This window comes from Microcaecilia unicolor, chromosome 11, assembly GCF_901765095.1.
Source record: "Microcaecilia unicolor chromosome 11, aMicUni1.1, whole genome shotgun sequence".
Lineage (NCBI taxonomy): Eukaryota > Metazoa > Chordata > Amphibia > Gymnophiona > Siphonopidae > Microcaecilia > Microcaecilia unicolor.
The window spans coordinates 15,832,847-15,849,729 of record NC_044041.1 but is presented as its reverse complement, the minus strand read 5'-3'; the positions used below and the strand labels follow the sequence as shown (position 1 = coordinate 15,849,729).

The following is a 16,883-nucleotide window of genomic DNA, read 5'->3' as shown; positions in this document are numbered from 1 at the left end:
GATACCCATGCCTCCCTCTCCTATGTCTGCAGGTACCCCACGTTTATCGATGCCTTGCGAGATCTGGACGATGCGCTTTCTATGTGCATCCTCTTCGCCACGTTTCCACGCACTGGCAAGTGCCATGTCCAGACCATCCAGCTGTGCCGTCGGCTCACTATAGAGTTCATGAATTATGTCATTGCCTCTCGCTCCCTGCGTAAGGTGAGTCTATGCCACGGACCCTTCCTGCAATGACGGGGAGGGGGGAATTTGGAAAGCATTATCTAGTCCATGAATGGAGAAAAGAAAATTACTCTAAAATGAGGTGGGTTGGATTAATACTGTCCAGGTCAGTCAGGGATATAAACAACTAGTGAATTATTTTTCCTATACTGACATTCAGCACCTGGGGCGGGCTGGGAAGAGTCATTAAGTTGGGGGAGGCGTGATTAGAGTAGCGGACTAAGAACCAGGATAGTGGGATAAAACTACTTTCCCAAATGAGTCCATGTGACCTTGAGTAAGTTGCCTCCAACATCCGCTTAGATTGTAAGCTCTATAGGGAAGGGACTTGTATCTGAAAGAAGTTTTATAAATTGCCTTGAGCTAAAAATTGGGAAGATGGTCTAAAAATACAAATATATGTGTACAATAATAAAACTGCAAAAACTTTGTGGGTTTTTTTTTTTTTTAATTTATAGAAGTCTTTATTAAACTTATTTTGATACACAACAGGGTATAAACATCGTGAAACACATCTGGAATAAAACAGAAGTCTGAGTACATAAATGAACAATGATCTTAATTCGTATCAAATCCACCGTAAACCCCCTGGTAACTTCAACCTTTTCAAGTTTATACACAAACTACCCCCACCCGAACTAGACCCCCTCCCCGCCCTACATCCCCCCTCGACACCTCCCTCCCCCCTTACCCTGTTCTAGTACTCCCTCTTGTGATTCCGTCCAGTGACACTCTCCCTTACCCAGCATTCAAGAATGGCAACCATATCCTCTCCCACCTAGGCAAGGTCCTACATTTAACTGCTGTCAGTCTCTCCATCTCACACATGTATCATAGCTTAGTAAGCCAGCGTACTAGTGGTGGCACTAAGGGCGACTTCCAACTCTGCGCCAGATTCACTCTTGCCACCTGCAGGGCCCCCCTTATCAGAAGCCATTCATGTCCTTTAAGGCCTTCTGGTCGCTGCCCCAGTAGGAATATTAAAGGATGCCACCGCACAGGTCTGCCAACCCATCTCTGAAGGCGCGCCTGCACCGCCTTCCAATACTCTTTAGCCTTTGGACATGTCCACCATATGTGTCCCATAGTACCCACAGCACCACATTTCCTCCAACAACTGTCTGGAACCTGCACAAACATATGATGCAAATGCGCCGGAGTGAGGTACCACCGGAAAAACACTTTAATTGCATTCTCTTTCATTGACACCGACCTCGCGGAATGCATAATCCCCTTTTCCAGCTGTAGCCATTTTTCATCCGCTAAAGTGAAATCTAATTCCTGTTCCCACCGTCTCCTATGTAACAGTGAAGGCCTTTGGTGCGCTACCAAAGCCGCATATAAAAAAGTGATCATACCCCTTGTACTATGATGCCGCACACACACCTCTTCCATTGGGTGTGTTTCCCTCTTAAGACCGGTCACATACTCAGGCCCTTTCAAGAAATGTCTCAGTTGCAAGTAAACATAGTAGTCACTTTGCCGCAGCCGGAAATCCTCCCTCAAGGCGTCAAAGGAAACCAAATCTTCTCCTACGTACAACTGACCCATCATATCCAATCCGGACGCCGCCCAGCGTTCAAATACAGGGTTCCCCACGCTAGGTCCAAACAAAGGGTTGTCGGCAATGGGTGCCAAACCGGAAATAGGTGGCTGCCGCTCAGCAAACAAAAAACTTTGTTTCTTAGGTGCCCAGCCCTAGTTTCTCTACTGGTTCTGATAAGTGGACTTTACTTTTTAACTTTTTGATGAGCTAACATATACGTATGTTATACTACTACTACTTAACATTTCTAGAGCGCTACTAGGGTTACGCAGTGCTGTTCAGTTTAACAAAGAAGGACAGTCCCTGCTCGAAGGAACTTACAATCTAAAGGACGAAATGTCAAGTTGGGGCAGTCTAGATTTCCTGAATAGAGGTGTAGTGGTTAGGTGCCGAAAGGCGACATTGAAGAGGTGGGCTTTAAGCAAGGATTTGAAGATGGGCAGGGGAGGGGGCCTGGCGTATGGGCTCAGGGAGCTTATTCCAAGCATGGGGTGAGGCGAGGCAGAAAGGGCGGAGCCTGGAGTTGGTGGTGGAGGAGAAGGGTACTGAAAGGAGGGATTTGTCTTGAGAGCGGAGGTTACGGGTAGGAACGTAAGGGGAGATGAGGGTAGAGAGGTAAGGAGGGGCTGCAGATCGAGTGCTGAAATGCTGTTGCGTACAGGCCTTAAAGACCACATGGCTCCTGTCTTCAGTGATGGCAGATGTTTCACCTGAATAGTTTGAAATGTTTTAAAACAGCCTTCTTGCTAATCTTGGGTAAAATGGTACTGTTATAAAGAACAAAATTACAGAGCATATCTATAAACATGGATTAATGAGATAGAGCCAACAACATGGATTTAGTGAAGGGAAATCTTGCCTCACCAATCTATTACATTTCGGGTGAATAAACATGTGGATTAAGGTGAGCTGGTCGATATTGTGTATCTGGATTTTCAGAAGGCATTTGAGAAAGTACCTCATGAAAGGAAACTGGAGAGTCATAGGATTTTATTTTATTTTATTTTTGTTACATTTGTACCCTGCACTTTCCCACTCATGGCAGGCTCAATGCGGCTTACATGGGGCAATGGAGGGTTAAGTGACTTGCCCAGAGTCACAAGGAGCTGCCTGTGCCTGAAGTGGGAATCGAACTCAGTTCCTCAGTTCTCCAGGACCAAAGTCCACCACCCTAACCACTAGGCCACTCCTAGGTAGTGTCCTATTGTGGATTTAAAAACTGGTTAAAAGATAAAAAACAACAGTTAGGGTTAAACGATTAGTATTCTTAATGGAGAAGGGTAGGTAGTGGGGTTCTGCAAGGGTCTGTGTTGGGACCACTGCTTTTTAACATATTTATAAATGATCTAGAGGTGGGACTAACTAGTGAAGTAATTAATTTGCTGATGACACAGTTATTCAAAGTTGTTAAATCAAAAGAGGATTGTGAAAAATTGCAAGAGGACCTTAACAACAGTTATTACCCTTTTTGATTTGTAATTTTGTAAGCCGCATTGTGCCCGCTTTTTGTGGGAAAATGCGGGATATAAACGTACTTAAATAAGACTGAGAGACTGGGCATCCAAATGGCAGATGACTTTTAATGTGAGCAAGTGCAAAGTGATGCTTGTGAGAGAGAGGAACCCAACCTTTAGTTACGTGATGCAAAGTTCCACATCGGGAGTCTACCCAGGAAAAGGATCTAGGTGTCATTGATGGTACATCGAAACCCTCTGCTCAGTGTGTGGTGGTTAAGAAAGCAAGTAGAATGTTAGGAATTAATTAGGAAATGAATGGAAAACAAAAATGAGAATGTTATGATGTCTTTGTATCGCCCCATGGTGCGACCACACCTCAAATACTGTGTGCAATTCTGGTCACTGCATCTTATGTTCTTTTGTTGGTGGCTATGGGGACCCAGTAGAAGACTTGGTAATAGGCCCCTTCTGTGTCTTGAGTGTTTGGCTTAAATATTGATCATGTAAGATTGGCAAGGTTTGAAATGGCCTCCTAGAAAATGCAGCTGGAAGCCAGCTCTGTCATAGATTTTTGGGCCTGCTTGGGACTTGCTGTAGAACATGGTGGTGGGAAGGAGGGTGGGACTTCGAATAAAAGCGTCGGTAAGGGGGTTAATTCAATTTTGTTCATTTGATTAACCACCTGAAAGCGGTTTACACGGTCTTACTGGAATAGGAAATCAGTCCAGAGAGAGTGTAGCCAGAAATAGAAAGTGTGTGTGTGTGGGGGGGGGGGGGGGGGGGTTTACTTACAATATGAAGAGGAGGGGGGTGAAGCACAGGCCCAAGAGCAGTCGGGACAGGAATTCGCTCATCTTCCAGGGATTTGGCAGGTGGTCATACACTTGTTCAGCCAGGCTTTAAGATCTGAAGGAGAAATTAAATTTGAGTTGACTAAGAATAGGAAGACAAGGCATTCCAAAGATATAGCGTGATCAAAAACTAGCAGAAAGAAAGGTTGGGAAGATTTCCGATTTGAAGCTGAAATATGACCACTGTTTTGTGCAGTGTCTTTATATAATCCCTCTGTTGATAGCTGGAAACCACCTTCTGTCTTCTGCAGAAGCCCATTTTGAATCCTGTTTGCCCAGTGTAGCGGGAGTAAGGCATCTGAAATCGCCATATGAATGTATGTTCCAGAATACATCAGGGGGCTAAGAGGATCCTTACAGGTTTAATGGGGAGAGGAGGAGATCCACTTATAAGTATTGCCATACTGGGACAGACCAAAGGTCCATCAAGCCCAGCATCCTGTTTCCAACAGTGGCCAATCCAGGTCACAAATACCTGGCAAGATCCCCAAAAAGTACAAAACATTTTATGCTGCTTGTCCCAGAAATAAGCAGTGGATTTTCCCCAAGTCCATTTTAATAATGGAGGGAAAGGCTTCTTCTCCTATCCCCAAAGGGAAAGAGAAAGGAAGAGACAAAACAAAAAAAGAGAGAGAGGAGACCGGGCGCCCTCTACTGTCCCACAAAAGGACAGAAGAATTTAAACAAGAAGTTTCATGAAGTAATGGTAAATCTTTTGCAGAATGTGCACACATCCTTGGAATTCCTTGCCAGAAAATGTGGTAAAGGCAGTTAGCTTAGCGGGGTTTAAAAAGTCCATAGACCATTATTTATTTATAACATTTATATCCCACAATATTCCCGCCCATGGGCAGGCTCAGTGTGGCGTACAGTAGTTAATAAGCAAACCATAACACAATAGCACAAAGTACAGTACCTCACTCTCCATTACCCTGCTTCCCGTGGCGTCAAATATAAGGCTATCTATGGCTCCTCTTTTCCTTATCTCAGCACTCAACTGTGGAACGGGCTGCCTCGTGAGATCAAAATCACTTCGGATCACCTGACCTTTAAGAAGCGTCTCAAGACCTTCCTTTTTGGCAGAGCGTTTGCCACGAGTCCTGCAGGAGCCGCAGCCTTTTAGCCCACAGCTCACTCTGTGATACCCAATCACCCACCCTCTCTTCCTCTCCCCTCATCAGTCATCTCTTTCTCCCTCCTGTGACCCTGTCCACTGTACTTTGTGCTATTGTGTTATGGTTTGTTTATTAAGTACTGTACGCCACACTGAGCCTGCCCATGGGCGGGAATATTGTGGGATATAAATGTTATAAATAAATAATGATCTATGGACTTTTCCTTTAGGAAGCCGTCCAGACCTTTTTTAAACCCCGCTAAGCTAACTGCCTTTACAACATTTTTCTGGCAAGGGATTCAAAGGATGTGTGCACATTCTGCAAAAAATGTATCATTACTTCATGAAACTTCTTGTTTAAATTCTTCTGTTTTTTGTGGGACAGTAGAGGGCGCCTGGTCTCCTCTTTTTTTTTTTTTTTTTTTTGTCTCTTCCTTTCTCTTTCCCTTTGGGGATAGGAGAAGAAGCCTTTCCTTCCATAGCCGGAGACATTTCTGGATTAGCAAGATGTCCCTTTCCCAGCCAGACCATTTCCATTTGGAATCAGTAGCCCGAGAGCCGGTTGTTTTCCTTCAGTATGTGTCATGCACTCTGTCTGCCACCTTCAGGATGCAGTTCAGATGGTCTGCCTTTTCTAGTCAATACCTTTTAAATATTTAAACTGTAAATAATAGGTAACTGCAGGAAATTAGATTGGCCAGAAATAATTGTAGTGGGTAGTTTGAGGAGCAGAGGACCAAGTAATACTGGCAAAGTGCCTGCTGGCTGTCGTGGGAGTTCTTGGTCTGGAACCGGATCTCCTTCAGCCCTGAATTAGGGAAGTGCAGCTTACAACCATCAAATCAACTAGATGTGGTCAGTATCGAACCAAGCTAATACATATCTGAACCAAAAATGGTTATATATTCTTTCAAAATTGTAAAAGAGCAAAAGAGACCTCGGAAGCTGTAGCTGGGAACAATTTTTGAAACATGTCTGCACATCCAGTTACTTTTATCTTTCATTGTATAAAAAATAACTCCTCAAGGAAAGAGGGGACATTGGTTGGGGGGGGGGGGGGGTCGAGAGGGGCTTTTTTATGTTAAAAAAAAAAAGTGATGTGGTCCCAGTCCAATTTATGCAATTCCCGTCTGAATATTAGCTGGACCCGCCAAAAATGATCCCGCGATATTCAGTGCTGGTACCCGGACATGGCCTGGCATTGAATATTGGGGGATACTTCAAAGATCAGCGTTTAAAAAAAAGTAGACTGCCGCCAGCTGAATAACAAGGGGTGTAAATTTGGCACCCAAGTGTGTGAGGTGCTCATGTTTATGTGTTAAAGCACCAATTTCTAGAATAACGCCTAAGTACAATTAGGAGCCTAACATCTCCATCTAAATGCCTAAAGTTACAAACCCACTAATTCTATATGGGGTGCCTGTCTGATTCCCTCCAGCTCACTGACGGTGATCTGGGCCACTGAAACTCGTGTTGAAAGTGTGCTGGACTGTATTGCACAGCTCAGTAACTCTAGCCCCTGATCTTAATCCCCATATGTTCTTCTCTGCAGGTTTTCCTGTCCATCAAAGGAATCTATTACCAGGCAGAAGTGCTAGGTCAGCCCATCACTTGGATCACGCCCTACGCCTTCGCACATAATGTAAGTAAAGTCACTTCAGTTACTGTCTGTGCCGCAGCATCTCAGGGGGAGCGCTGTCTTTGCAGCTCCGCGGGTAGGCGCTTTGTTGGCAGGAAGGGAAATAGGGTGATTTTTTTAAATGTAAACTGATATCAGATTATGCAGGGAAGGTACAAGCGTCTGTGTCAGGCTGATCCTAGCACTTGTATTGACCAAAAAAAAAAATCAATAAAACAAATTCATGAAGGAGGAGTGTAAAGGCCAAAGGTAATAAAGGAAAGAGAGAACATCAAACACAACAGGGACTGGATATTCTTTGGGGGAGATTAATGTTTAATTGGTATTTGATATACCTGCCTTTTCTAAGAAGGTCAAAGCGGTTCACGGTTACAACATTAAAAACATAGCAAGGACAAGAACTCCATTTTATGAGAGGAAAGACACATTCAACAAGAGTTTGTCATACTATAAAATAATACTTTCTTTATGTTTAATGTGAGCAAGTGCAAGGTGATGCATGTGGGGAAAAAAGAACCCGAATTATAGCTACGTCATGCAAGGTTCCACGTTAGGAGTTACGGACCAAGAAAGGGATAATACACTGAAACCTTCTGCTCAGTGTGCTGCTGCGGCTCGGAAAGCGAATAGAATGTTGGGTATTATTAGGAAAGGTATGGAAAACAGGTGTGAGGATGTTATAATGCCGTTGTATCGCTCCATGCCTTGAGTATTGTGTTCAATTCTGGTCGCCGCATCTCAAGAAAGATATAGTGGAATTGGAAATAGGTGCAGCGAAGGGCGACTCAAATGATAGCGGGGATGGGACGACTTCCCTATGAAGAAAGACTTAAGGAGGCTAGGGCTTTTCAGCTTGGAGAAGAGACGGCTGAGGGGAGACATGATAGAGGTATATAAAATAATGAGTGGAGTGGAACAGGTGGATGTGAAGCGTCTGTTCACGCTTTCCAAAAATACTAGGACTAGGGGACATGCGATGAAACTACAGTGTAGTAAATTTAAAACAAATCGGAGAGAACTTTTCTTCACCCAACGCGTAATTAAACTCTGGAATTCGTTGCCGGAGAACGTGGTGAAGGCGGTTAGCTTGGCAGAGTTTAAAAAGGGGTTAGACAGTTTCCTAAAGGACAAGTCCATAAACCGCTACTAAATGGACTTGGGAAAAATCCACAATTCCAGGAATAACATGTATAGAATGTTTGTACGTTTGGGAAGCTCGCCAGGTGCCCTTGGCCTGGATTGGCCGCTGTCGTGGATAGGATGCTGGGCTCGATGGACCCTTGGTCTTTTCCCAGTGTGGCATTACTTATGTACTTATGTCCTCTACTTGGCTCACTTTTATTACATAGAGCAGTGATTTAACCTATTGTGATGTCATAGTGGCTCATTCCACCAATAAGAGCCAACCTCATTAGTGATGTCACAATGGCTTGATTGTATAGAATGTTTGTACGTTTGGGAAGCTCGCCAGGTGCCCTTTGCCTGGATTGGCCGCTGTCGTGGACAGGATGCTGGGCTCGATGGACCCTTGGTCTTTTCCCAGTGTGGCATTACTTATGTACTTATGTCCTCTACTTGGCTCACCTTTATTACATAGAGCAGTGATTTAACCTATTGTGATGTCATAGTGGCTCATTCCACCAATAAGAGCCAACCTCATTAGTGATGTCACAATGGCTTGATTGTATAGAATGTTTGTACGTTTGGGAAGCTTGCCAGGTGCCATTGGCCTGGATTGGCCGCTGTCGTGGACAGGATGCTGGGCTCGATGGACCCTTGGTCTTTTCCCAGTGTGGCATTACTTATGTACTTATGTCCTCTACTTGGCTCACCTTTATTACATAGAGCAGTGATTTAACCTATTGTGATGTCATAGTGGCTCATTCCACCAATAAGAGCCAACCTCATTAGTGATGTCACAATGGCTTGATTGTATAGAATGTTTGTACGTTTGGGAAGCTTGCCAGGTGCCCTTGGCCTGGATTGGCCGCTGTCGTGGACAGGATGCTGGGCTCGATGGACCCTTGGTCTTTTCCCAGTGTGGCACTACTTGTGCTTCTTTTTTTAACAAAACTGCACTCATATTGTATCACAGGGGAAAACACTATTAAAGTGCTCTATTTGAAGGGCCATTAAAAGCTAGGTAAAAGAAATGGGTTTTCAACAGAGTTTTGAAACGCAATAATAAGAGTTCAGCTATTTCATAAGCAAGGTGCCAAAAAACAAAAGGCTGCTGCTGCTCTACTGGATTCACGGCATGCAGCCCTAGGGGAAGGCAGAACCAAACGATTGTAGTCTAATGATCGGAGCGCCCGAGCCGGAGTGTAGGGGATAATTGCAAAGGATAAGCAGGGGGTATGCAAAACCTTATGGGTAAGGAGGAGAATTTTGATTTTATATTCAGTATTTTACTGGAATCTAGCAGTGATATTGTGCAAAGTCTGTAATCAACGTATTTGAAAATGTGGAAGGCCATTATAGATCGTATTGCAGTAGTTTTAGCCGTTGAATCAAAGTTCGAAGAGAAGTAGAATCGGTGTAGTACGAGATGGAATGAAGACAGTGTAACCAAAAAAAAAAAATCTTGTCCTGATGACATGTGAGATTTTTTCACACTTGCATCCCACAATTATCCAAAAACGAGTTTTGGTTCAATGTGGCTTACATTTAACAGTTAGAGATTTAATTACATTTACAAGGTTTGTATGATGCTGTGTTTTACAGTGGTTGCTAAGATAACTGTTAGTGTGTATGGAATAGTCACTGGGTTTTTTTGAGAAGATCTGCTTATTGAAAGAGAGACTAGTATCTATAATAATACCAAGGTACCTAAAAGTGTCTACTGCTGGGATTGGAAGACCAAATGGGGAAGGAGCTAAACGTGCCACATTGCGCCTGCAAATAGGTGGGGAAAGTGTGGGATACAAATGCAACAAATAAATAAACTATGGAGGACTTAGGCTGAGTACCAACAAGTAGTAGTTCCTTAGCATCCCTCTGGAGCGGCCCAGATTGAGACTGATGGGTTGTGCACGCCTTCCAGCAGGTGGAGACTGAGAACCAGAGTTCTCATCAGGGAGAGCCAATAAGAGCCCTTGCCTGACAGAGAAAGATCCAGTAATCTCAGTCTCCAGCAGGTGGAAAGTGGTGAGCCCTTCACAATCTTTCTTTCTTTCTTGCAAATTTATGGTGTTCTTTTTCTGATATTTCTTCCCGTCTGTGCATCTGGTTGGTTTTAACCTGCTTGAAGGATGCTGAGGTCCGTGGGGATCTATCTCCCACCTTACCCTCCTCTCTCTATCACCTGTCTCTACCTACCTACCCATCCATTTACTACCCATCCATCCTTCTATTATGTTATACTTAATTTCCTACTTTACAAAATTCTGTGTTACCTGTTACTATGTAAGCCGCATTGAGCCTGCTTTTAGTGGGAAAGTGCGGGATACAAATAAATCTATTTGTAGCCTCGGGGTGCTACACCCAGGTGGCCAGGTCCCTCCCTCCTCCCCCCCCCCCCCAAAAAAAAAAAAAATCCTCCTGGTTCCAGCGTTCTTGCTAAGTTGATATGCCTAGGACTCTTCGAGGGAAGAGCAGCTAGGCTGGGAGAGGCAGCCATTTAGTTAAAAAAAAAAAAAAAAGCCCAGTTTACACAGCTTTCAGCAGTGGGTTTTTTGAGTGGTTCTGTGGTGGCTTGGCTGGCAGCTGTCCTCTCTTTTCCCTCCAAACAGGACAGGAGGCTCTGAGTAAGCAGCAGCTTTACACACACACAGAAAAAAAGCCACGGTGCCACTATGGAGGGCTTACGCTGAGTACCAGTAATCTATCAAGTAGTAGTTTTTGTAAAGCTTGTGTGACAAAAGCCATTCTGAAACTGAAAGAAGTGCTGATTGCATTGGGGTTAAATCTGGGGCTAGTCCTGATGTGGGGGAAAACAAATGTCCTCAGAATAAATGTAGAAATGAAGATTAAGGTCCTGCAATAGCGTAGCTGAGGGACTGATAAAAAAATATTAAATAGTAACAGTGATAGAATGGAGCCTTGTGGAACTCCACAGTGTAAAGAAATATCAGGAGACACAGATGTGGAAATGTGAACAGAAAATAAGCAGGAACGATGTGAACCAAGCGAGTGGTCTCCCTTCAATCCCTATATCACAAAGGTATGCAAGAAGTAGAATGCGGTCCACAAGACGAAAGGCTTCAGAAAGGTCCAGAGATAACAATGTTACCCCTATCCAAAATAGAATGAAGATCGCTGACAAGTGCTGTGACCTAACCGATCGATTCTTTGAGAGAACTGATCGAAAACTACCTTTTCAGTAATTTTGGAAACAATGCTTAAATTGGAGACTGGCCTATAGTTAGACAGGACAGACTGATCTAAAGAGGGACCCTTGGTTAAAGGCTTGACAATGGCCTTTTTCCAAACTGAGGGAACAAAGCCTGAAATTAAGCTGGAAGAGAGTAGGTGAAGGAATGGGGTAAGGCAATGCCGATTTATGTTTTAGCCAACTAGAGGGAAGAGGGTCTGAGAAGACAGGTGGTTAGTCGCATGTGTTTAATAGTATTTTCCTTAGCGTCAGCAGCAGATAAATCCAGAGACTTGTGGGTTGTGTCCATCTACCAACAAGTGGAGATAGAGAGCGCTGACCTACTGCCTTATAGGGTGGAATGCTCCCTGGTTAGTCTGTATTCTTTATCTCCAGCAGGTGGATGGACGGTCTCTCACAAGCACCTGGTTTCATCTGTATGCAGCTCCTGTTCCTGGGTTTCTGAGTTCAGTTAAGCTAGGAGTGTGCGGCTGAGCAGTGCTGCCTTTAGGTCACCCCAGGTCCCTCCCCTGCCTTCTCCAGCCCTTTCCTTTCTCCTTCCTCACAACAGCTGAGGCTATTTATAAAAACAGCAACAACAAAAAGAGAGTCTACAAATGGTTCCTGGAGAGATGCTGGAGCCCCCAGTATCTCAGCTGCAAGAGGAGGCTCTTAAATAAACTAGATGGGCTGAAGATAGGTCCCGAAGTGGTAAACTGGATTAAGAACTGGTTGACGGACAGACGACAGAGGGTGGTGGTAAATGGAGTTCGCTCGGAGGAGGGAAAGGTGAGTAGTGGAGTGCCTCAGGGATCGGTGCTGGGGCCGATTCTGTTCAATATATTTGTGAGTGACATTGCCGAAGGGTTAGAAGGTAAAGTTTGCCTATTTGCGGATGATACTAAGATTTGCAACAGAGTGGACACCCGGGAGGGAGTGGAAAGCATGAAAAGGGATCTGAGGAAGCTAGAAGAATGGTCTAAGGTTTGGCAATTAAAATTCAATGCGAAGAAATGTAAAATGATGCATTTAGGGAGTAGAAACCCATGAGAGACTTATGTGTTAGGCAGGGAGAGTCTGATAGGTACTGAGGGGGAGAGGGATCTTGGGGTGATAGTATCCGAGGATCTGAAGGCGACGAAACAGTGTGACAAGGCGGTGGCCGTAGCGAGAAGGTTGCTAGGCTGTATAGAGAGAGGTGTGATCAGCAGAAGAAAGGAAGTGTTGATGCCCCTGTACAAGTCGTTGGTGAGGCCCCACCTGGAGTATTGGGTTCAGTTTTGGAGGCTGTACCTTGCGAAGGATGTTTAAAAAAATGGAAGCGGTGCAAAGAAAAGCTACGAGAATGGTATGGGATTTGCGTTCCAAGATATATGAGCAGAGACTTGCTGACCTGAACATGTATACCCTGGAGGAAAGGAGTAACAGGGGTGATATGATACAGACGTTCAAATACTTGAAAGGTATTAATCCGCAAAAAAATATTTTCCGGAGATGGGAAGGCGGTAGAACGAGAGGACATGAAATGAGATTGAAGAGGGGCAGACTCAAAAAAGATGTCAGGAAGTATTTTTTCACGGAGAGGGTGGTGGATGCTTGGAATGCCCTCCCGCGGGAGGTGGTGGAGATGAAAACGGTAACGGAATTCAAACATGTGTGGGATATGCATAAAGGAATCCTGTGCAGTAGAAATGGATATTCAGAAGCTTAGCTGAAATTGGGTGGCGGAGCAGGTGGGGGAAGAGGGGTTGGTGGTTGGGAGGCGAGGATAGTGGAGGGCAGACTTATACGGTCTGTGCCAGAGCTGGTGATGGGAGGCGGGGACTGGTGGTTGGGAGGCAGGAAATACTGCTGGGCAGACTTGTACAGTCTATGCCCTGAAAAAGGCAGGTACAAATCAAGGTAAGGTATACACATATGAGTTTATCTTGTTGGGCAGACTGGATGGACCATGCAGGTCTTTTTCTGCCGTCATCTATGTTACTATGTATGTTAGTGGTGTGTCTCCAGTGATATTGAAACCGAGACATCCCCCGGCAGCGCCACGGGGTGAGTGTTAAATTTATTGCTGGTAATGCAGTTTACCACAGGAGCGGTTTTCTTTTTAACCACAAAATACTGGCAAAGTAATTCCTCGTGGTTCCTGCCTTACACTGCTCTGTCAATGTGGGGTTTTTTTGTTTTGTTTTTTTTAGGCAGGCTCTGCGCAGAATACAGTTTTTGCAGACAGGGATCACTAACTTCCCCCCCCCGCCCAAGTGAATCGCGGGCTGATGTCTTTTGGCTCGCAGAGCCCGAGCAGCCATCTTGTGTGTGCGCTAGCTGGGAGTGGCATATGGTGACTTGATTTTCCACCGAGTTCGTTTTCTGCGACATGTTTTCTCTTGCAAAAGAGAAAAGAAAATGGATGTTCCTGTCAGTTGCTGTTCCCCACAAAAGGGAGTACATCTGTGGCTTTTGCCTCGCCACCTTTTCCTGCTGGCTCCATCTCAAGCGGACTCAAGTTCAGCAGCGACCCAGGTGGACAGCTTTTGGTCCCTTGGTTCACCGCTGCTTTCAGAGGGGTTTTGGTTGAGGCGACTTTCTTACCCCGCTATAGCAGAGCTTGAGAAACGGTGGTGTCTTCCAGAGGACCGAGGTATTGTATAACTGCACCACAGGGGACTCGTGAGGCAGTTACCTGAGTTTTCCTCCGCACCCGGTCTCAGGTTTATTTCCTTGTCAACCACTTCTTGTCCTTCACTGAAGCCTCAGATGGTGGGGCCTAGGCGGCTGCCTATTTCAGGACTTGAGGCAGTGCTGGCCAAAAAAAAGAAAACGAAACCTTTTTTATTCAGAAGTTGTTAATCATTCACCCTTCCATGGTAGAAGTTATTGTTCCCTTCTTGACTCCATCAAGCTGCTAGTGTTTGGGTTCTGTACCTCATTTCCTGCTTCCTGTTGTGCCTACAGCTGTCGTCCCTTGCTGATTTACCATCTCCTGTGCTTTGCTAGCCGTCTCATGTCCCATGTCTCCTGCATCCTCTTGTTCTCATTGTACGTTCAGGCGCTGTCTTTTGCTTACTTGGTCTCTGAATAAAGACCACATTTTGAGTACATTGTGATGCTGTTTTGTGCCCTTCCCCCAGCAGTAGTTAATAAACACAAAAGGGCTTGAGCCTGGTGCTGAGGAGATAAGAAGGTGGTGTTCTGTTACGTGTTCTGAGAGAAGTCACCATCTGATAGCTTTTGACATTTCCATGGGTCAGGAATATTTATACAGGGAAGGTGCCTGACACTGTTGTTTGTCTGAGAATACAGAATGGGCCAGGGCCACTTCATTGAGTCTTTACTGCATCCTGAGGGAGTCTGTATGATCATGCATACGAAAGTGGTGTATAAATTCAAATTTAAAAAATGCTTCCTTTGTGGGCCTTCTTCCTCCGATGCCTTGTGAATAGGAAGCTTGTGTGTGGGGGAGGGTGTGAACCCAGCACATCTGTCTGAGAGAAAGACAAGCCTTCTAATTGTTCCCTAGCAGCTCCAACCCCTCCTTGTGGCTCAAATTACGGTGTTCGCCGTGCCCCCTTGACTTGGATCTGTAGAGACGTTCCCTGCCTGTTGTATAAACCGAGCAGAATTGCATCCTGAGGACCCAGCTGCATGGCACTGAGCAACACCCTTAGAGCACAGCAAGCAGCACAGGCTGGCAGAGTAACACAAGTTACTGCTTTGAGAGGAAGGCACATTTCCCCTTAGGTCAGGTGTGGACAGCTGCGGCCCTCGAGGGCCACAACCAGTTGGGTTTTCAGGATTTCCACAGTGAACGTGCATGAGATTAATTTGCATGCACTGTTTCCATTGTATGCGTAAGAACATAAGAATAGCCATACTGGGTTAGACCAGTGGTCCATCTAGCCCAGTATACTGCTTTCGACAGTGGGCAATCCAGGTCAAAAGTACCTGGCAGAAACCCAATTAGTAGCAACATTCCATACTACCAATCCCAGGGCAAGCAGTAGTTTTCCCCCATGACCATCTCAATAACAGACTATGGACTTTTCCTTCAGCAACTTGTTGAAACCTTTTTTTTTTTTTTAAACCCAGATATGCTAACCGCCGTTACCACATCCTCTGGAAATGAGTTTCACCTCCGTTCACAGGACAAATCCCTCCTCTCTGTACTCTTCTCCAACACCGCCAACTCCAGGCTCCGCTCATTCTGCCTCGCCTCATCCTATGCTTGGAACAACCTTCCTGAGCCCTTACGCCAAGCCCCCTCCCTGCCCGTCTTCAAGTCTTTGCTTAAAACCCACCTCTTCAATGCTGCATTCGGCACCTAACTCTTACCGTTCAGGAAATCCAGACTGCCCCAATTTGACCGCCCCTATCGGACTGTCCGTTCACTTGTCTCTTAGATTGTAAGCTCCTTGAGCAGGGACCGTCCCTCTATGTTAAATTGTACAGCGCTGCGTAACCCTAGCAGCACTTTAGAAATGTTAAGTAGTAGTAGTAGAGCTTAACTGTTTGCTGAGTGGAAAAAAAATATTTCCTCTTATTTGTTTTAAAAGTATTTCCATGTAATTTCATTGCATGTCCCCTAGTCTTTGTACTTTTTTGAAAGAGTGAAAAATTGATTCACTTCTACCCGTTCTACGCCACTCAGGATTTTATACTCCTAGAGGTACTTCTACACCTAGTAAAGGTTACATGCTTGACCTACTAGCTTTTAAACGTATAAATCCCACTAATATCTAAATATCTGAGATAGAATGGGAGGCAATTTTATGGTCCGACCATAGTAGACTAAAGTTTAAAATAAACTGGAAAGAAGTTAACCACAACAAGACGTTTCATTACAAACCTACTTTATATAATACAGGAGACAAAATCAATATAGAACAATTTTGGTCTAAAGTAGACGAAAATCAACCAATTTGTATGCTAGGGTCTAACAACTTCTTGGTAACTTGGGATGAACTTGGTAAAAATATATTTGATATAGCTCCTATTAAAACCAAATCTATCTAGACCAAATAAAAAGCTATCTAATTGGTTCAATCGAGATAGCCTAAACATAGAGAGAAGATGGATGAAAACAAAAACATTTCAATTAGCTGCATTAAATTATCGGGCAGTAATTTCTTCTTTTGTTGCTAGGACTTCTTTATTGTGGATTCAGCAATCGTCCACTTTGGACTAGCCTCCAGACTTTCTCCCTACCCTAGGGGTGGGGTTGTCCTATTTTTCAGACGAGCTAAGGGTATGGCCTTGGCCATTTCGGCGCAACCCTGACTATGGTTGAGGCATTGGGCTGCTGATGTGGCATCCAAATCTCGTCTTAAGTTGCCTTTTCAGGGGAGACTACTCTTTGGTGGGGATTTGGAGAAGATTGTTAGACCTGGGAAACTCCAAGGTCCAGCTCAGGGGCGTAGCCAGACACCCAATTTTGAGTGGGCCTGTACCTAAGATGGGTGGGCAGAAGAACCCCGTCCCAACCCACAGGTGATTTGGTCTCTCCTTCTCTTGCCTGCATGCCATATGGTCTCTCAAATTTCCTCCCTCTCCCGCATACCTTTTAAATAGCAGATTTTCACCGGCAGCGAGCAGCAACTAATACACACTGCTCATGTTGGCCTCACAGCCTTCCCACTGATCCAACCTCCTGTTTCCGCATAGGTGGGAATACATCAGAGGGAAGGCTTTGGGGCCGGTGCGAGCAGTATGTATCATTTGCTGCTTGCTGCAGGCAAAGATCTG

At 44.9% G+C, this 16,883-nt stretch overlaps 1 protein-coding gene across 1 annotated transcript in view; it reads left to right on the top strand.

Moving 5' to 3' along the window:
• PES1 (pescadillo ribosomal biogenesis factor 1) overlaps positions 1-16,883 on the top strand; it is an 89,714-nt gene that overhangs the window by 52,437 nt on the left and 20,394 nt on the right. The window contains 2 exon segments of the mRNA XM_030220341.1: positions 33-204; positions 6,746-6,835. Coding sequence (XP_030076201.1) covers positions 33-204; positions 6,746-6,835 — 262 coding nt within the window.